The 22,004-nt window shown below is 42.6% G+C and overlaps 1 protein-coding gene across 4 annotated transcripts in view; it reads right to left on the bottom strand.

Annotated features, from left to right (window-relative positions):
- The window catches only part of CIB2 (calcium and integrin binding family member 2), a 127,823-nt gene that overhangs the window by 33,966 nt on the left and 71,853 nt on the right, over window positions 1-22,004 (bottom strand). For all 4 annotated transcript variants that reach the window (XM_075897624.1, XM_075897625.1, XM_075897626.1 and 1 more), the window contains exon 3: window positions 5,238-5,349. In XM_075897624.1, the coding sequence (XP_075753739.1) occupies window positions 5,238-5,349 (112 nt within the window). The remainder of the gene's footprint in view (window positions 1-5,237; window positions 5,350-22,004) is intronic.

The raw sequence follows: 22,004 nt of genomic DNA, 5'->3' as shown, positions 1-22,004 counted from the left end.
CTTATGGAGAAGAGCAGGTAGATTCAGCTGCACTTAAGGTAGTTATGAAAACTTTGGCCCATAAAGAAATACTGTATAACACTATTATACCCTAATCTTTCCTAAGAAGCCTAAGTCAATTTTAGGAAGAGTTCTCTTATTCCTACAACTCAAAAGCTGAAAACATTTTAAAGAGAAACTTCTGTTTTATGCCTCATTGGAAATTTAGGAACAAGAATGTTCTATTCATCTATTGCAACTATACTTGAGCTATGGATGTTCTCTCACAATAGGCAGCTTCTTAGAGTTCATCATTTGGGGTGTTATGGTCATGAGGGATGGCCAGCAGCCTGGGGACTAAGGGGTTAACTGTACCTAGCCAGGTAGTAGTCAGCCAATAGAAATACAGGTAGGGATTTCAAACTGAGACAAAGGAATTTGGGGGTTTTCCCTCCTTTGTCTCTGGGCCAGTTTACTCTAGATACTAAAGGAGACGGAAGACATGTCTCTCTTCAAGAAAAAGACTTTTCATAATGTGTATGTAGGGTAAAGTTTAGATAAATCCATCAGGTTTTATTGTTTTCTGTTGTGGGACTTTGGATCTGATGTCTGCGCTGTTAGAAATGGGGTTTCCTCTTTTGTAACTAAGTTTTGGCTCATGGAAGTCCCTGTGAGTACAGCAGAGTCCCAATTATCTGACCTAAACAGGACCAACAGGTGGTCAGATTACCGAAAATGTCGCATGATAGGGACTCTACTGTAGCCAGCGCTGCTTGGTCCCCATCCCTGCCTGGCCCTGGCCCCTTCCCTCCCTGCAGCTCCTGGGCGCGGGCCGGGAGAATGGCCCCTCTCGCTGCACTGTTGCTCTCCTGGAGCTGCTGATGCCGCTCCTGCCGGTGCCGCTTTGTCCCCGAGAGCTGCAGGGTCAGATAAAGCGGAATGTCGGATTACCGAAGCTCGGATAATCTGGACTCTACTTTATATTAATTGGTGCCTTTTTCCATTTAGTCATTATGCTTGCAACAGGAGTATTGTTTTGATAATAAAAGTTCTTTCTTTTTTATTAACCTGGTATTGGTTCAAGTCTGTGTCCCGGAAAATCTGTCTGTCTGTGGGATCTGCATGCCTCTGACTAGGGGGAAAGCAGCCATACACGGCAATTTGTATTTTTTCTTTTTCAGACTCTTTGGGGAAAAGAGCGTGGGGGGCCATGGGGTTGGTTTCAAGTGTCCACCCCTGTGTGTGGGTTCAAAAGCACTTGAAGGTGGTCCCCGGATTTTGGGGGGAAGTTATATACCAAAGCCTGGAGAGAAGGTTTTGGGGCACTTTTGCGGGCCTCCACTTCTGCATTCATTGTGCCAGAGTGGGGAATAAACCTGGACATGGGGCCTGCCACAGGATGCACCATTCACCACTGAGCCTTCTCCTCATCACTCTGCTTCTCAAGGCCAACGGCCCTATCCCATATGAATGACATCACATGGGAGTAGCTCTGGCTCTCAATTGTCCTTTCAACTTACTTCTTGTAGGGCCACTAATCACCATCTGACAGCTACAATGTTTGTCGGTGCCCTCTGGCTAAAGATACATATCACTGAACTAAAGCGTCCAGTTACTCCTGTTCTTCTGTTTTGGTGCTTATTTCTTCAGATAAATTATCTTTCATTCTGCATCAACGTACATGTGGCAACCAGCACTATGTGATGAAAAACACCGTGCCCCAAACAACGTTTTCCACTTGTGAATAGCACTATTCAGCCAATAATCTGACAGCAGCTGTGGCAAGGGCCCTTCTCTTCCTTGTCAGCAGCTGGGCCGGCAGCCTTCCCCCATTTGCCAGGGGTTGGACTTGCAGTTGTTTTCTGGGGTAGGGAGCCCCATCACCCTTACTGTGACTCCCTCCCCTGCTGTTTCTAGCTCTGTAACTGCTAGAGCTCAAACTCCCAACTTCTAACTAAGGAGGCTTTTAAAGGCCTCCAGCAGGACTAAAGAGGAGTCAGCTGGCCCCAGTCTACCTGGGGCAGTTCCCAGCCAGCTGCTCCTAATTGCCCTGCAGCCCTCCAGCCCTAATTAGCAGGCCCTCTAGCCTTTTGGGGCTGCCTTTTCCCCACTCTGTAGCAGCCCTCTGATCTGACCTTGTTATTCAGCTCAGAGCAGTAATTAAGTATTGTACCCATTTTACAGATAAGTATACTTATCTGATATAGACAGGTTTAGAGGCCAAACCCTTGGTCTCACTCTAATTTCCTTGCCCTGCCTGAGAGACATATAACAACTGGAAATTTGGTGGATCTGGCTCCCTTGTTATTCCCCCGGCATCAGGAATTCCCTAGAAAGAACATGACGACCAGGAACGCTTTATGCTAACCATACTTGCAGCCAGAGGGGAAAGGCTATGTAGACAGGTTACTTTGGAACTCCATAGCTTCAGGCTGCTGGAATGTCTCCTTCAGGCCACAGGCAAACAGCATAAATTAGAAGAGTAAAACCCAGGTTACTTTAAAGCAGTGGTCTCCAACCATTTTACACCCAAGATCACTTTTTAGTCAGGACAAGCCAAGATCTACCCCATCTCTTCCTCAAGACCCCACTCTTTCCTTGAGGCCCCGCCTTCCCTGTTCCCCTTCTCTCCATCACTTGCTATACTTGGCTCTTATACACTCTGAGGGTGTGTCTAGACTACAGGGTTTTGTCGACAAAACTATACCTGCGTCTACACTACCGCTGAGTTCTGTCGACATAACGTTGACAGAACTCGTTATTGCATCTACACTGTCCTTTGCGTCTACACTCTCATGTCAACAAAGCGGCTTGCTTTGTTGACAGAACTGGATGTAGTCTAGATGCTCTTTGTCGACAAAGCCTCTATCGACAAAAGCCTGTAGTCTAGACGTACTCTCAGGGTATAGCTACACTGCCAGTTTTTTCAATCCTTCTGTTGGAAGAGATTTTTCTGATATTTGGCCCATCTAGACTGGGCCAAATGTCAGAAAAACCCCTTCTTTTGGAGTAAGAGGAGTGGCAGGGCCTCCACAGGCTGGATCAACTCACTTGGCGGGCTGGATTTGGCCCACAGAGGCCCTTTTGCCCATCCCTGATCTAGCCCAAAGATGTAATTAGTTCTGCTGGTGCTACTGACTATATTAAAGGTTTGCTTGTAAGTAAAAAACCTTGAAATGCCCTCATTTTTATTTTCTGTTCCTGCTGCCATGCTATATATCGTGGTGAACAAGGAAGGGAATATTTTTTAATTCCTGGATTACCTATGTGTTGTCTCACACTAAGAAAATGAGTGATATTTTAACAGAGATGAGTTGTGAGGTGCCAAGGAATGCTTGGTTGGACATATAGCATTATCATGGCAACCAAGGGTAAGGCTTCCCATATTTGTATAGTAGGTGTGTTGAATTAGTAAAAACCATTCTGGATCTGGATTCTGATCTGAGTGGAACTGGGTTACCTAGCTTTATGAGTGATTGGCTGAACAACAGGACTTCAGGGTAGAAAAACAATTTTAGAGAAATAAGTTTAATCGCGCTTTGTGACTGATACAATAGAAAGTAGATGACCACTAATGTCAAAAGTCTGAGTGTGATATAATTTCATAACATAAGAATGTAGTTAAGAAAATCAGCATGTGTGGATAATGCCAAACATAATGACCCTACCAAAATATTAATAATATAACACATTTGATATTGAGTTAGAATATCAATGTGTTATAATGCTGGTGATGGGCTTTATGATATTGATGGCATTCAAAAGTTTGATTCATATGAGGGCTTTTTTCTGCATTTTTGGTACAGTGTTTCTTTGTTACATTTTTGTAATAACCTTTAAAAACCTGCTGCATCTTCTTGAAGGGTTAGTACATAATGACAATTTATAAACATTACAAGACCATTTTTCAGTCTTGCCAAAAAATCAAAATATCCCAGCATAAAAGAACCCTGGGCTAACCTTCAGTTTTCTTCCTGAACCCCACTTCCGAGCTTCATGTTTTAGGCTTCCAGTAAATCAACACTCTTCAGAGATCTTTTTATAAAATAAATCCTTATGGGCTTCATTTCTCTATTTACATTAAACAATTTTGTATTTCTAATGCTGGTCAAGTGCTCTTCAACAAATGCATTTTTCCGAGTTAAATGGGCTTCTGGGAATACAAATGATGCAGCCTCAGCCCTGAGTGCATACCAAACACAGTACCCATGGGACTAACAATGCTGAACGTAGGTTTCAGTTGGGCTTTAAATGCCTTTCAATGCATTCTGACTGTACATTTATATTTTTCATAAAAGCATTGCATTTTGTTTTTTCTTCTAAGTGCTGAATGCTGAGCTACATTATGGAGATTTTCTAAACCACTGAAATGAAGATCACTGGTTATACCATTTTGTACTATTCCCATAAATATTTGGGTTACACTTCAAATGATGGTAGCCATAAGTAGACCGTGGATTTTGCATGACAGTGCATAGAAACTCTATTAACCTATTGTATATTATATAGGAAACTAACAAACACATTATGTAATAGCTAGTACAATTCACTTTGCTTAAAAAAAAGAATGGTATCTAACACTCTACACTTCTATTGAACAATGGCACATTTAATAGCTGCAATAGGTAAGAAACAGATGTGTGGACTTACATTTTGCACTCCAAATGTTTGCATGGTGTGAACCAAATTTTGATTATCTTATGGTCACACTTTCCTCCACTAAGATCACGTGATATCCGTGGGGCAAAACAAGCTCTTATATGCAAAAATAATATGGGGAGTAGTTAGAGTAGTCTCAGTTTCTTTTTAGGCAATTTAGCAGCAGGAAACAAGAAAGAGGAACCAGCAGCTGTGATAAGCCAGCTCTCTGAAGACCACCAGTAAGTTTTCTACCAACCACAATGTAAGACCTACTAGCTTAGTGGTCTGAGAATATGGTTACGAGCCAGGAACTCCTGGAAGACCTATCTGCACATGGCTCCCGTCAATTTCAACAGGAGTTGCAGACATACAGCTGACATGAGGCTGCCTCTCCTCCCCTCTCCCCCAAGTTCTGGTACTGGCTCCTTAGTGATGGAGAAGTCTGTATTTCATGTAGTTACATTAATCATTTCCGGTGTCTGATATTGGTTTTGCCCTGTAATAAGAAGGGGAGGAACTCAGTTTCTCACATTAATTATTACACAACTACGATATCAAACTCACTCCCTTAAGACAAATTTATCTTGGTGCCATTTTTAAGCTGTTAGAAGGAATACCTTGAGTTCAGGCATGTTAATTATAAGCTGTATAGGTAGTTTAACATCTGGATCCTGGGTATAGTCCATGGGCACAATGTTCGGTGCCATTTCATGGTATCGGCCATGCAACCTGCAAAAAAGAAGCCCTTTAAGTATATAATTCTATTCCATTCAGTAAACAGACTCACATTGTCTTGCTGTACTAGGCCCCATTTACTTTTATTTCCACAAGAGTCTAGCATGTAAGGCCAGAAGGGATCAACTAGTCTGACCTCCTACATGTCACATGCCAGCAACACCACTAGCACCGTAACCCCGCAATGGAAATGAGACCAATGGGAATGAGGCCCACAGATGACTAGGCTACCCAGTGCCATGGACAGAGAACAGGAGGGACCAAAGTGCTCAAGGGCCTGCAATGGTAGAGAATTGATTACATGAGATATACCTAGATAATTCTGGCAAGTGACCCACTCCCACACACTGCAGCAGAAAGCAACCCCCCAGGCCACGAACAATCTGACATGGGGGAAAATTCCTTCCTAACCCCACATACAGCAATCACTTAGACCTGATCATGTGAGCAAGAACCAAACAGCCAACCACCTGATAGAGAGAAATCTTGATGCCACCATGGACTCCCTGGCTCACCCTGTCCATCTCCAGCCACTGCCAGATGCATCAGAGCAAGGAGGTAAAAAACCTCTTAGAATTTATGCAAGGGAGGAGGGGCGGGGAGGACAGGGGAAGGTGGAATCCCATCCTAATCCTGGCCAGTGGCTGGCTCAAACCCTGATGCATGAGCTTTAGGAACATAAGATACAAACCAGAAGTGAGTTGGCCCACAGCTGTTGAGCCCAGCCCCCCACCATCACAAGCAATCTATTTGTCCAACTTGCTTTCAAAACTAATTGAGTCATTTGATTCACAACTTCTGTGAAGAGCCTGTTCCAGAAACTCATATCTCTGATGGTTAAAAATCTTCTAATTTCCATCCTGAATGTGGTCACTTCCAACTAACGAGCACCCAGCTTACAGAAGAAATTCTTATTTATTAGACCCTAGATAGATGCCTTTGCTCTTTGTGCTACTGAATTTCCTCCCACTGCTGCCAGTCCACTCTCCATGTTCATCCAAATCTTCCCGCGTAATATTCAAATCCACCCCTATGCTTCCCAATTTTGCATCAGTGGCAAATTTCATTAGCACACTCATATTTTTGTGCCAAGATCATTAAAAAAATTACTGAACAATATTGGTACCAACACTGATCCTTGAGAAACTACACTTGTACCTTCTCTCCCATACAATAATTTACCTTTCAGCGCAACCCATTGTTTTCTTCTCTTTAGCCAATTCCTTATCCATTTTATAGTGTTTTTACTGATCAACCTTCTATAATAGCATTAAATTAATTAAATTGAATTAATTTGCATGAGGTACTGTGACAAATGCTTTAGTGAAGTTCATACATATTAGATCTACAGGCAGTCCCCGGGTTACGTACAAGATAGGGACTGTAGGTTTGTTCTTAAGTTGAATTTGTATGTAAGTCGGAACTGGTACATATTGTAGGGGAAACTCTAGCCAAACATTTCTCCAGAGCTCAGTTTTATTCTCCCACACCTCACTTCCCTCAGTCCTTTATTCTCAAGCTGAGGTGTCTGCTGAGAAAAGCCGCTCCGCGTCTCCCTGGTCTGCTGGGGGGGGGGAGGGCACTAGCTTCGCGTCTCCCTGGTCTGCTGGGGGAAAGCAGCTAGTGTGGGGTTGCCTCACCCCATTTGTAAGTAGGGATCCGATGTAAGTCGGATCCGTGTAACCCGGGGACTGCCTGTACTAAGCTTCCTTTCTTAAAAAATATTTTCTCAAAGAGGGAAATAGGATTAATCTGCCATGACCTATCTTTGGTAAATCCATGTTGCATTGTATCCCCTTTACCATTTAGAGCTATGAATTTAATTACTCTTGCTTTCATAATTTTCTCTAAAACCTAGAATACTCCACAGAGGAAAGCGCTTGATCTAATATTTAGCATGCAAACAGCAAGAAATGCTCTATAGACTCCCGTCAGGATGCATTCACAGGTGTCAGTGTACAATAAACTAGGTACAGAACAGGTGAGTCCATGGGAGAGTCAGGCGCAGCTTATAAAATACATCCACAAAGCAAATGGAGTCCAGGCACCATTCCTTAGACATATTTGTTGTGCAACTAGACAAGAACAGGTTCACCTAGGGCAAGTTTATTCAAATGATGTGAAGTGATTCAAGAATAGGGTCATCTGGAATATATCTAGATTGCTTCTGGAAATGAGACTCCTTATCAAGTGCCCAGACTAGCAGGGCTCACACTAAAAATAGCTGTGTAGCTGTTGTAGCTAGGGCTGGAGTTTGGGCTATCAGGCCTCAGGCTGTGGTGTTTCAGCCTGTGCTGAAATATCAAGCAATGTTTAGCATCCTAGTGTGAGCCCCCCTAACACTAGTATGTGGACCCAGGCTGGAAGTGACACAGACTCCCCTTGAGCCAATGACATGGGCAAAAAGGTGTTAAGAGACAAAGGATACATTACTGTGCTGGGGGTCACCCCAGTGACAATGGCATCCTTGGTGGGGCCACGGATACATAAACCAAGCCCCCTTTTCTACCTGGACTCTTCACTGAGGAGATTTCAACCCATCAGCATAGCAATGAAATACAATAGTATGCAAAGCACACCTCTGTCTCACTCCAAATTACTGTTTTGCTCATCAAACTAATATATTGAAAAGCAACAGAAAATATTAGTTTTTTTCTCTCATACAAAGGCAAACCAAGAACTTCCTAACCCACATTTCACTCTATAAACATGGCTTATGATGCTAATAATAAAATTAACGCTCAATAATTAATAATCACTCAGTAATTAATGGCTGATAATTAATGAATAATAATCAATAATAATGTGGTTGAGGGATAGAGTGGAGGAGACTTTTGGTATTCACTAAAACTTTGGCATCTGACAAAGTGGGTCTTTGCCCATGAAACTTATGCTCCAATAAATCTGTTAGGATATGCCTACACTACAATTATTTCAAAATAGTTAATTCAAAATAACTTATTTTGAAATAACGTGTCTACATATAAAATGCATTTTGAATTAGCATTTTGCTATTTCAAAATAGCATGTCCACACTGATTGGATGTTGAATCATATTTAAGGGCAGCTGAAACCAGTTCCAGCAGGGCATCAGGTCAGGCGTTACTTTGTGTGGCTGCTGCCTGAGGCTATCTGAGGCTTGTGCTTAAAGGGAGCCCCCTGGACAGCTGGTTCTCAGCTTTCCCTGATTGCTTGCCTACCTCACAGAGGGACAGCAAAGCATTTTTGTCTGTCTGCTTTCGTTGCCCTGACTCGGGACACCATAGCACTCGGCACCATAGAGCTGGAGCTACCCCTGGGCACTCTGGTGCTCATTTCGGACATCTTGCTGCAAACCTGGCTGTGCTTTCTGCAGCCTGCCCCACAGCATCTGCTGCAGCCTGACCCACGCCATCCTCTCCGCCTGGGGGGATGGGGAGGAGCAGCTGCAGCTCCCAGACACCAGTGTGCCCCGCCGCATCTGGCAGTGGGACACCAGCAGCGGCTGGTGGGACCACATCATCCTGGAGCACTGGGGAGACCAGCAATGGACCCAGAACTTCAGAATGAAGAAGGACACGTCCTAGTTCGAACTACCGTTACTCCTCACGGAAGCCTAGTTCGAACTACCTAGTTCGTGCCCCGTGTAGCCGCGCGGCACGGGGTTTGAACGAGCGGGGATTTAAAAATGGCGGAGCCCCGCTTATGCAAATGAAGCCCGGGAAATTCAAATCCCGGGCTTCATTTGCAATTGCGGTATGCCTACATTACCCTCCTATTTCGAATTAGGAGGGTACTGTAGACATACCCTAAGGTATGCCGCAGTAGCCAGTCCAATCAACAGGTGCATGCAGTTACTATACCAGATGTTACTGTGCTGACTGTGGACAAAGTCGCTACTGCACATATTCCAGAACACATAAGGTGCACTGTAAATGTTTCTGCCACACCTTCAGGCAAATCACATCCTATTCAGCTAATTTTGGACAATGGTTCAGCAGTATCTATACTACCTCATTCCATCTATTTGCATTACTTTAAAGATGTGACTCTTACTGAACCCAAACTTCACTTGGTGTGCTATTTGGAAAAACCAAATTCCAGTGCATGGCTGCCTGTCAGCAACAGTGACTTTTGGTGATTGCTGTGTAAATGCAGAGTTCTACATTGTCCACAAAGGCACTCCTATCCTTGGCAGAGATTTATTGGCTGCTTTAAACCTCAGGGTAGTTAATGCATGAATTGATCTTCCTCAGCAAAGCATTCTTGCAGTACACAAGCATTCAGCTGGTACCCAAGACCAGGTTGCGGAGAAACTTGGCTGTGCTTATGGGTTTGTGCATAAAGTTAAAATGCAACATAATGTGATGCCTGTACGACAGAAGTTACGGCACTTACCATTTTCAGTCAGGGAAGCTGTTTCAGAGGAACTTAAAATACTTGTTCAAAAAGACATTATTGAAGAGATTGACTCCTCGGAATGGGTTTCACCTATAGTGGTGACACAGAGGAAGGATGGAGGCATTCGCCTTTGTATGGACTTAAGGGAGCCAAATAAAGCTATTGTGATTGACAGCCACCTTCTTCCTCACATTGAAGAAGTATTTGCAGAACTCTGTGGAGCAAAGATGTTTTTTACTCTTGACATGCAGAGCGCGTACCACCAGGTTATGTTGCTTGAAGATAGCAGAGACCTCACAGCATTTATTACACGAGGGACTATTTCGTTTTAAACAGGTTCCATATGGTCTTGCATCTGCCCAAGTGCCTTCCAAAAAATGATGTCATTGATTCTAAAGAATCAACATGGAGTTCAGTGCTATCTGGATGATATTATCGTGTTTGGAAATACTTCTGAGGAGCACGACAATAATCTGCAATCTGTACTAAACTGCATCAGCACAGCAGGCCTCAAGCTCAGTATGTCTAAATTTGCATTTAGACAAACAAAACTCTCCTTTCTGGGGCATACAATTTCACCGGCTGGACTAAAACCTGATCCAGATCATATCCTAACAATTTCAAATGCTCCTCCTCCATCATATTTGCAAACCTTACGTTCCTTCTTGGGTCTAACCTCCTGGTATGCAAAATTCATTCCCAATTATGCTTCTGTCATTGAACCATTACGAGAATTACTACAGAGAAGTACAACATTGGTGTGGACAACGGATGCACAAGCTAGTTTGGAAACTGTGAAAGACTTGATTGTACATAGTCCAGTACTTGCACTATTCAGTCCTGCATTGCCCACAATTGTGACTACTGATGCTTCTGATTATGGACTTGGGGCTGTCCTCACACAACTTCATGAGAACAACACAGAGAGGACTGTTGCATTTGCTTCAAGGACCCTGAGTGATACTGAGAGAAAATATTCTACAGTTGAAAAAGAAGCACTTGCTTGTGTCTGGGCTACTGAAAAATGGAGAACTTACCTGTGGGGCCGCACGTTCAAGTTGTGCACACACCATAGCCCTTTGACAACATTGCTAACCACGAAAGGACTGGGAAGAGCAGGGAATTGTATTGCTAGATGGTCTGCAAGACTACTGTCTTTCAATTATGAACTGGAATATAAGCCTGGAAAGCAAAATGTGATAGCTGATTGCCTTTCTCGCCTGCCTTTGTCTTCACCAGATGGTCCACCGGAGGATGAGGATGAAGCAGTTGCACTTATTACAAGCAACTCTTACTGCAGTAACAAGAGAGCAATTCCAAGCTGCTTGTTCAGCATGTCCAATTCAACAAAAGCTACGGGAATTTCTGACAAAGAGATGGCCCAGTAACCCTAAATACCTTGACCCAGTTTTGCTGCCTTATTTTAGAATTCGGGAAAGAAATGGACAGCCCTTGGTGGGGAAAGAACAGGTTAGGAACTATTTAGAAAAGCTAACCATACACAAATCTATTGGCCCAGATTTAATGCATCCGAGGGTACTGAGGGAGTTGTCAAGTGTCATTGCTGAGCCTTTAGCCATTATCTTTGAAATCTCATGGAGATCGGAAGAGATCCCGGATGACTAGAAAGAGAGAAATGTAGTGCCCATCTTCTTAAAAGGGAAGAAGGACAATCCAGGGAACCACAGACCAGTCAGTCTTACCTCAGTCCCCGGAAAAACTAAGGAGGGGATCCTCAAGGAATCCATTCTGAAGGACTTAGAAGAGGGGACAGTGATCAGGAATAGTCAACATGGATTCAACAAGGGCAAGTCACACCTGACCAATCTGATTAGCTTCTATGATGAGGTAATTTGCTCTGTGGATATGGGAAAGTCAGTGGATGTGATATACCTTGACTTTAGCAAAGCTTTTGATATGGTCTCGCACACTATTCTTGCCAGCAAGTTAAGGAAGTATGGATTGGATAAATGGACTGTAAGACGGATAGAAAGCTGGTTAGACTGTTGGGCCCAACAAGTAGTGATTAACGGCTCAGTGTCAGATTGGCGGTCAGTTTCTAGCGGAGTGCACCAAGGATCGGTTCTAGGGCTGGTTTTGTTCAACATCTTTATTAATGACATGGAAGAGGGGATGGATTGCACCCTCAGCAGGTTTGCAGATGTCACTAAGCTAGGCAGAGGTAGATACATTGGAGGGCAGGGATAGGGTCCAGAGTGACCTAGATAGATTAGAGGATTGGGCCAAAAAATCTGATGAGGTTCAACAAGGACAAATATAGAGTCCTGCACTTGGGACAGAATAATCCCAAGCATTGATACAGGCTGGGGACTGAATGGCTAAGCAGCAGTTCTGCAGAAAAGGACATGGGGATTACAGTGGATGAGAAGCTGGATATGAGTCAACAGGGTGCCCTTGTAGCCAAGAAGGTAAATGGAATATTAGGTTGCATTAGGAGGAGGATTGCCAGCAGATCTAGAGAAGTGATTATTCTCCTTTATTCGGCGCTCTGCTGAGGCCATGTCTGGAGTATTCTGTCTAGTTCTCAGCCCCCCACTATAGAAAGGATGTGTTTGCTGGACTCTCTCCAATGCGGAGGGCGACCAAAATGATTAGGAGGCTGGAGTACATGACCTATGAGGAGAGGCTGAGGGATTTGGGCTTATTTAGTCTGCAGAAGAGAAGAGTGAGGGGGGATTTGATAGCAGCTTTCAATTTCCTGAAGGGAGGTTCCAAAGAGGATGGAGAGATGCTGTTCAGAGTAGTGATGGGTGGCAGAACAAGGAGCAATGGTCTCAAATTACAGTGGGGGAGGTCTAGGTTGGATATTAGGAAAAACTATTTCACTAGGAGGGTGGTGAAGCACTGGAATGGGTTACCTAAGGAGGTAGTGGAATCTCCATCCCTAGAAGTTTTTAAGTCTCGGCTTGACAAAGCCCTGGCTGGGATGATTTAGTTGGGATTGGTCCTGCTTTGGGCAGGGGGTTGGACTTGATGACCTCCTGAGGTCTCTCTGAGCACTAGGATTCTAGGGTTCTATGATTCTATTCTAATTTTGGTTCCTCAGAGAGACCAGCTTTCTAACCACACAGCTCTTCTTCAGGGCCAGTAAAGGTACTTCCAGTGACACAGCAAAATGCAGGGTGGATTGTTTGTACTATCCTGCTAAGTAACCCTGCATTTTGGCACAGGACTAGACTAGGCTACCCTCGTGGTCCCTTTTAACCCCAGAATCGTGGAATCATAAGTGTTTAGCTATAATGTAAAAGGGTGTTAATGGATTACAGATTGTTGTCATAAACCATAAATCTGTGTCTGTTCAGTGCATGATTTTTAGTGCATGATTTTTAGCAGTGCATGCTAGGAGAGTAATGAATTTAAGCTCCTGGGGTTGTCTTCTGAAAGTGTTGTGCGGGTGTTTTCAAGGATGAGGACTGATGAGTCACATAGAAACACAACAGTGTACTGACCCCTTCCACAACTGTTAGTTAACAACAGCCAGGGCAAACCAAACCATATAGACTACCTAGGTGGTCACCTAGGGTGCCAGGCCTTAAGGGATGCCAAATTAGACAGAAATTGTTTTTTGCTATTAAAATATATTAACATGTTATCTCTTATAACCAAAAATATCAAATATTGTATTTGTAAAACAGTGCATCATTGCCACGTCAGAAGTTGAGTTATATTATTATTTCACATTGTGGAACATGGCTCTGTATGTAAATACAGTTAAAACGTGCCATAACAACTTCAAAAAAGTGCTGCCTGGGCAGGATCTGGCAGATCAGTCACACTCGGTAGCCCAGTGTTGGCTGGTCATACAATTGAGTCAGTGCTACTTATAGTTTAGTGAAGGCTGGTCAGTGATCCACAACAGCTGGTCTGCCATGTTACAAACCGTGATTCCAAAGATGTTGTACCCACAAAGAATTTATGTTGGATTTGAAAAATTTAGTATCAGAGGGGTAGCCGTGTTAGTCTGAATCTGCAAAAGCGACGAAGAGTCCTGTGGCACCTTATAGACTAACTGAAGTGTAGGAGCATAAGCTTTCGTGGGCAAAGACCCACTTCGTCAGATGCATGTATCTGACGAAGTGGGTCTTTGCCCACGAAAGCTTATGCTCCTACACTTCAGTTAGTCTATAAGGTGCCACAGGACTCTTCGTCGCTTTTGAAAAATTTAGTAAGAGGTTTTAACAAGGTTGTAAAAGGAGTATCACAAGAACTTGTAAGATTAATATTGTGTATTTGTTGTAGATTGTTACTCTTAAAGTAATGGTAAAGCTCTGATTTTTGAACACTTGACTGCTAATGCTAACAAATATCACTTAACATATACATTCCTTTCTGTTCTCATTGTAATAATGTTCAATAATAGAAATTCTGGACTTCTGTTTAAATTTTTAAATAGTTTTAAGTGAATGTCGACATGATAAGACAAATTAAAATTTACCAGATTTATGTTTACATCATTGTAGGTACAGTAACTCACCAGGAAAAGTTTCAGTAGATAGAATGTTACATGCTCTATTGTTCCGTCGCATTGTAAATTCATATTTTTTTCTCTTTCTGTGCATATTTACTCCACAGCTATCATTCTTACTAATCATTTTGATTAAACACTTGCTTAAAATTTTGCAGAAAATGAACACTATGGTAGATAAAAAGATACTGTCTGGAGCTCAGTATCCTAAAAAGAAAGCTGAGAATAGAAAAGGAAAAAAAGTTCCTTCCTCAAATATCTTCAATTTGACAAATACCAAGATGGAAGCTATTCACAACGTCAAGATGAAGCCAGTTCACTTCAAGATGAAGGCGGCTCATAGCATCAAACTAACACTGAAGTTGAGAAAACATATTCATCTGCAGACACATGTGCCAAGGTTGAGGTTAAAAAAAAAAAAGATGACAAGGAAGTAGAAGGTAGATATGTGGAAAATGAACTTGCAAGTAAGTTATGGTATGAAGACCCAGCAATATGGCTTAGATACGATGATTGTGTCCAACAAATTCTAGTGGAACATGGACCTGAACAAATTCAGGAATTTCACTTCCCAAAAAGATGGAAATAAAAGAAAATTCTTTGCATATCGCTGCAAGATGAAACTCACCAATGGGGAAGAAATATATTGACAGAGGTTACAATATTCGGTGTCAAAAGACTCAATATTTTGCTTCTGCCGCAAGCTATTTAGCAGTCAAACAACTGGTACCTCATTTACTGACAATGGTTCAAAGGACTGGAAAAAATGTCTTTAATTCTGTTTTCTCATGAAAAAAGTCCTTAACATTTGGAAAATTCACAAAATTGGAAAGATCTTGAACTACAACTGAAAAAACAGAAAACTATTGTTGAAAAAAATGTACATATAATCAAGCAAGAAGAATACTGAAGCCAAATATGGAGCATCTGGTTGCTTTAGTGAGATCTCAGTGGGCAAAACCTGGCATTCCGTGGGACAAATGAAAAGTTATACAGTGCAGGCGATGGAAACTTCTTAAAATGTATTGAATACCTAACTTTGTTTGATCTAGTCATGAAGGAGCATCTGTGAAAAATAAGTGATCATGATCATTTCCTTGGAAAAACTCAGCAGAATGAGCTGATTCAGCTCCTAGCAAATGCTATTAGAAAGAACATTTTAGAAGCTGACCATTCTACAAAATATTTTTCAATAATTCTGGACTGTATACCAGATATGTGTCATAGCGAGCAGATGACAATGATCATTTGCTTTGTAGATGTGTCAAAATCTGCACTTGAGGATAATGCTGAAGGGATCACAAAGGAACATTTTTGGGAGTTTGTACAATTGAAACAGACAATTGGTGCCCTTATGGTTCAATGTATTCTATGAGAGCATGAAGGAATGCTCTATTACCGTGGTCCCCAACACGGTGCCCGCGGGCGCCATGGCGCCCGCGGGGGCATTTCCATGCGCCCGCCAGGTGCTCGGGGCTGGCCTGGCACTGGGCGCATGGCGGGGGGAGCGCCGGCCCCGGGCGCGCGGCGCATGGCGGGGGGAGCGCCGGCCCCGGGCGCGCGGCGCTTGGCGAGGGGAGTGCCGGCCCCGGGCATGCAGCTATGCGGGGGGCCGCCCCCGGGCATGCGGCTATGGAGGGGTCCGCCCCCGGGACGCAAGTGTCCCCGCCCCCTGGCGCCCGGCGGGCGAACGGCCACGCCCCCTGGCGCCCAACAACTTCGAAAGGTTGGGGACCACTGCTCTATTATCTATTGAGAACTTACGTAGCTTAGGCTATGACAATGGGAGTAATATGAAGGGTGAAGACAATGGTGTACAAAAGAGAGTAACACAAATGAATCGGCAGGTGTTTTTTGTTCCTTGCTACCAGATGTTGTTTGGATGTAAATAATTTCTTTGACCTGAAAACTGACTATTTATTTCTACTCTTTATTTCTGATCTTTTAGCCAGATAATCCATGAGAAGACCTTCCCTCTTATCCCATGACAGCTTATTTTTCCTTAAAGGCTTTGGTGAGTGACCTTGTCAAAGGCTTTCTGAAAATCTAAGGGTATGTCTACACTACCCTCCTAGTTCGAAATAGGAGGGTAATGTAGGCATACCACACTTGCAAATGAAGCCCGGGATTTGAATTTCCCGGGCTTCATTTGCATAAGTGGGGAGCCGCCATTTTTAAAACCCCGCTGGTTCGAACCCCGTGCAGCGGGGCACGAACTAGGTAGTTCGAACTAGGCTTCCTAGTTCGAACTACCGTTACTCCTCATTTCACCTGCCGATTCATTTCATGAGGAGTAACGGTAGTTCGAACTAGGAAGCCTAGTTCGAACTACCTAGTTCGTGCCCCGTGTAGCCGCGCTGCATGGGGTTCGAACCAGCGGGGTTTTAAAAATGGCAGCTCCCCGCTTATGCAAACGAAGCCCGGGAAATTCAAATCCTGGGCTTCATTTGCAAGTGCGGTATGCCTACATTACCCCGCTAGTTCGAACTAGCGGGGTAGTGTAGACATACCCTAAGTTCACTATGTCCACTGGATCTCCTTGTCCACATGTTTGTTGACTCCCTCAAAGAATTATAGTAGATTGGTGATGCATTTGCCTTTACAGAAACCATGCTGACTTTTCCTCAAAAAATTATGTCTGTCTATGGGTCTGACAATTTTGTTAAGTTTCAACCAGTTTGCCTAATACTGAAATTAGAATAACAAGTCTGTAATTGCCAGGATGACCTCTAGAGCCGTTTTGAAAATTAGTGTCACATTAGCTATCTTCTAGTCATTCGAAAAGGAGTTTTACAGTGTTCATTTTAAATGCCAAGTAAATAAAGATAAATTTCATTCTAGACTTTTCATTTTTCTCTATATTGAATGGGAAGGAGCACCAAAGTTATAGTTCACCTAGGGTGCCAAATGCCTTTGGGCTACCTGTGAATTGAAGCAGCAACACACTATCAAAACCTTTCCATCCCAAGTTTCCAGCCTGCCCCCAAAGTCACAGCCAACAAATATTCTTTATATAAGAACTGAGCTGTTTCACCCCAAGCTTAGGGACCATATTCTGGAGTCCAGGGGCCTTCATGAAAATATCTTGTTGATATCTCCTTCTGGAGACCCCCATGCTCCCTTTCTCACTGCAGCCGTGGCAGTATCACAAAGAGCAGATGGAGTTGAATGAAAGATTTGCCCAAGTCTTCCTAGAATGTTTTGCTTGCAGCTTAGGAAGACAATGTCTTCAACTACTATACACAGTAAAAAATGTGTCATACAGGAAATTAAATATCCCACTGACCTCATCACATTTCAGCAGCACTTGCTATCACTCAGCTAGCTTGCTGACTCTGTCTATTCTGCAATTTCACAAATGCGGTGCACTTTGAGATAAAGCAACCATTTCTAGCTCTGAACAGCTCTCTAAACAGCATTTACAAGAGCTTCTGAAAAGCACTGGGAAATGCAGCCAATAGCAAAACTTCCAAACCAATATTATTTTTGGATTAATTAACGTTTTAACCTTTTTTAGCTTTCAGAGAGTGGAAGGGTGTTTCATTTAACAAATATGGTATTCCCTTCCCTCCAAGAGCCTCTCCCCCCAACATTATAAAAATGGAATAGCTGGGCATCATTGTAGACTCCATTCCAAAGCACACCCACAATGCTGAGTGTGCCTATTCCTGCAGCCTAGATTTCCTCCTCTTGTTCTCTCATTAGTCCCCTTCTATTTAGCTTCTGTGCTTCCCACCTGCCAGAACTTCCCTTAACACAATCACTAATGTAACCTCCTAGGTAGCAATAACAAAGAAGCATTTCCCCATAGCTCTTTTCAGGATGCTTTACCAAAATCAGGACAACCGTCTGTGTTTCACAGATTTTACAGGGAGAGAGAACCATTAAGTCTCACTTACACAACACAGAGACTAGAATTTCACCCTTTATTATCCCATAGGATACTAAGCAATTTGTGACTTCCAGTGTAAGGCCAATAATAGCACTCATCTTATTTACCATGGACCAATTTCACATAATTAGCTTCTTTGTGAAGCACCTTGGGATGTAAAATTGTCCAAGAGCAGTTCCTCCTTGAGCAATGCATCCTGTCTCCTTGTTTGTGCTTTTCTTACAGTTTAAACATTTAGTTGTTGAAATCGTACAAAGGAAAATTATATTCCTGCAGCACATTTGCATCTCCCTGTGGCACTTCAGCACAATAATGTTAGGAGGTATCCCCTAGGGAACATTACTAGCTGTGCTCCTTGGCAAGCTATTAAAATGATTAAGCTAAACAACATCATAAAAAAGACGTGGAAAGGAGCATGTTCCACGTGGTTAACTTACCAGACATCATAAATAAAACTCATTCCAGTTTGCTCTATTACAGGGAGGCATGGCTAGAAGTTCAGAATTGGACAGCACTTCTGATCAGATAACTAAGTTTTGTTTATAGAATCAGAAGGAGAATGTATACTCTTAGGTTGAAAAACATAGCACCATGTACATGAATATCTGTCCTTCCAATACTTGGTAATAATGCACCTCATAGACTCATAGACTTTAAGGTCAGAAGGGACCATTATGATCATCTAGTCTGACCCCCTGTACAGTACAGGCCACAGAATCTCACCCACCCCCTCCTAGAATAATCCTCTCACCTATATCTCAGATATTGAAGCCTTCAAATACTTTGAAGACCCCAAGATACAGCTGTGATCTGTACCCCATGCTACAGAGGAAGGCGAAAAACCTCCAGGGCCTCTGCCAATCTACCCTGGAGGAAAATACCTTCCCAACCCCAAATATGGCAATCAGCTAAACTCTGAGCATGTGGGCAAGACTCACCAGCCAGACACCCTGGGGCTGTGTCTACACTGCGCCTCTTTTCTGGAAAAGGGATGCAGATTAGACACATCGGAATAGCAAAATCTGCGGGGGATTTAAATATCCCCCGCGGTATTTGCATTAACATGGCTGCCGCTTTTTTCCGGCTTGGGGATAAGCCGGAAAAAAGCACCAGTCTAGACGTGATTCTCCGGAAAATAAGCCCTTTTCCGGAAGATCTTTTATTCCTACTTTCAAGCCTTTTTCACATTAGCCTTTTTCACAGCCATGTCACAATGGTGGCTCATAGTCATCCTATAATCAACCAGGACTCTGAGGTCCTTCTCCTCCTCCGTTACTTCCCACTGATGTGTCCCCATCTTATAACTAAAATTCTTGTTATTAATCCCTAAATGCATAACCTTACACTTCTCACTATTAAATTTCATCCTATTGCTATCACTCCAATTTATAAGGTCATTCAGATCTTCCTGTATGATATCCCAATCCTTATTTTACTTTTCCTGGAATTCTCTCTCTCTCAAGACACACAAAGGTTTATTTTTAAAGAAAATTGAACTAACAGTGGGTGCATATCAGAGCCATTCTGCCAATACTATCTGTGAAAGCAGAGATGCATAGCAGCGTACTTTGTAACTGTAATTTTGTTGCTCACCCATCGGATTATCTTCCCTCCTCCAACCTTTTCATAAAAACATCAGGGAATTTGAGGTAAGAAAGAAATTGTGGGTAAAGGACAGACAAGGTTAAAACACCAATGGCAGAAAAAAACAACACCACTTTATTCTCTTCTGTTTCTGTGTTACCTCAAAGCAGATCTCTCCCTTTTTGGCCTGCCCTTCTACAGCTAATGGACCAGTACTCCAGTTTATACAAGCTGAGGATTGGACCCATTGCCTTTAGTTGTAGCTCACTCACAATTGAGGGGCGAGGCAAGTCTGATCACCTAAACTGAAACCTAGATTCACAAATGTCTCCCATTAAGGCTTAAATTATCTCTCTTCCCTCAGTCAGGTGTGACCAGCTGGCTTTTAATCTCTTTACCATGATGGTTTTGCTAAAATGTATCTATTGATTTTGTCTATGTTTTTTATTCTGGCAATTGATCCCAAAGCATGGAGATCTGAAAATATATCCATTATAGGGGAATAGGATTTTCAGTCATTTCTTGTAAATAATTAATCTTTAAGAACAAATAAACACTGCCTCCCATTCTTTTCTAGAGAGTCTGACAGATAGGAGGTATTCACAGGCTTTTGAGAATCTTTGGAGCATGGGATCATGTGAATGAATCTCCTGCTGCAATAGTATTCATGACTGAACTTTACAACCAATTTCTTTATTATAAAACATTTCATTCAGAATTATGGATGACTGGGAGAAGTACAGGGGAAGAGGGAGTAGAATTTTAGCTAAAGTAACAGTTCCAATTGTGATGAAACACTGTGACCTGAATAAACAAAAGGACAGTGCTGTTGTGCACAGGCTGAGTAGATACCACTTGAGTGGATATTTGTTTTAACCTTTTTACAACTCATATCTTTTCCTTGCTAATAAATTTTTAGTTTTCTAATGAAATTGGCTATAGAGTGTCTTTGTGTGAAATCCTGAAGCATCCAGTGACCTGGGGCGAGTGACTGATTCTTGGGATTAGAAGTACCTAATCTATGTGATTTGGGGTTTTAGTAGCCTTCTGTCAGGGGGATAAAGAGAAGCTAGAAAGCATAATAGGATTGTCTGTTTCTCCATGGTAAAATAAATACTGAATAGTGATCCATGACTACACTTTTCTTACTGTCTTAGTAAAATTTAATGATAGAATTATCAGTCTATAATTTTTGCTCTGAGTTTGACACTGTGAGCCACTCTGAGCACCAGGACAATTAGCATGGTCTTTGCAGGATTCACATGCCAAAGATCAATTGGGCTTTAAGAACAGAACTGAACACTATTTAAAGACTAAAGTTTTATACTGAGAGTTTTAAGGGTTAAACATTAGTTACAATGGGTAAACTACAAACATATGAGGGTCTTGACAGAAAAGACCCTCTTCTCATCTTTTAAGAAAAAAACCCCTCAGATCAGGAGCTGAGAACTTTGCTCATGGATTATGACCAAAAAAGATCTAGTTTAGCATATCTGTTTCTGTGTTTGTCTCATATAAATAGCAAGTGTCTAACTTATCTCAGGAAAACAATTCACCATTAAAGAAAGTATCTTTTAGAGGAAGACAGGGCAGCTACTCAGTCATGATCAATACTGCATTTGTCTTTATTTCCTTCTCTTTTACTGTATTTCCTTCTCTTTTAGGCTGTGTCTACGCTGGCATGAATTTCCGGAAATGCTTAAAACGGAATACTATTCCGTTTTCAGTTTTTCCGGAAAAGGAGCGTCTACATTGGCAGGCTGCTTTTCCGGAAAAACCCTTTTTCCGGAAAAGCAACTGTGGCCAAGGTAGACGCGCTTTTCCGGAAAAGAGCCCCGATCGCCATTTTCGCAATCGGGGCTTTTTTCCGGAAAAGACTACTGGGCTGTCTACACTGGCCCTTTTCCGGAACAGTGTTCCGGAATAAGGACTTATGCCCGAGCGGGAGCAGAATAGTTCTTCCGGAATAGCAGCTGATTTTGTACAGTGGAGCATCATTGCTTTTCCGGAATAAGTGGCCCAGTGTAGACACAGCCTTACTGTCTTACCATACTCCTGCTTCTATTGCCAAAACAGGGCACATATTAAATTCCACCAAGTTTTATTCAAGATACAAAGATAAATTCCATTTTCTAAAATCCCTTGCAAACTTGGATTGTTGAGCAGATCTGTTCCTCTCTAGAAGTCTGGTTCTGGGAATCACACACTGGCTAGGTCTACATTGGCAAGATTTTGTGCAAATACTTTTAACGCAAGAGTTTTTGCATTGAAGTATTTGCGCAAGAGAGTGTCTACACTGGCATGTGC

This window comes from Pelodiscus sinensis, chromosome 14, assembly GCF_049634645.1.
Source record: "Pelodiscus sinensis isolate JC-2024 chromosome 14, ASM4963464v1, whole genome shotgun sequence".
NCBI lineage: Eukaryota > Metazoa > Chordata > Testudines > Trionychidae > Pelodiscus > Pelodiscus sinensis.
The sequence above is the reverse complement of the archived record's forward strand: the minus strand, read 5'-3'. Positions and strand labels throughout refer to the sequence as shown.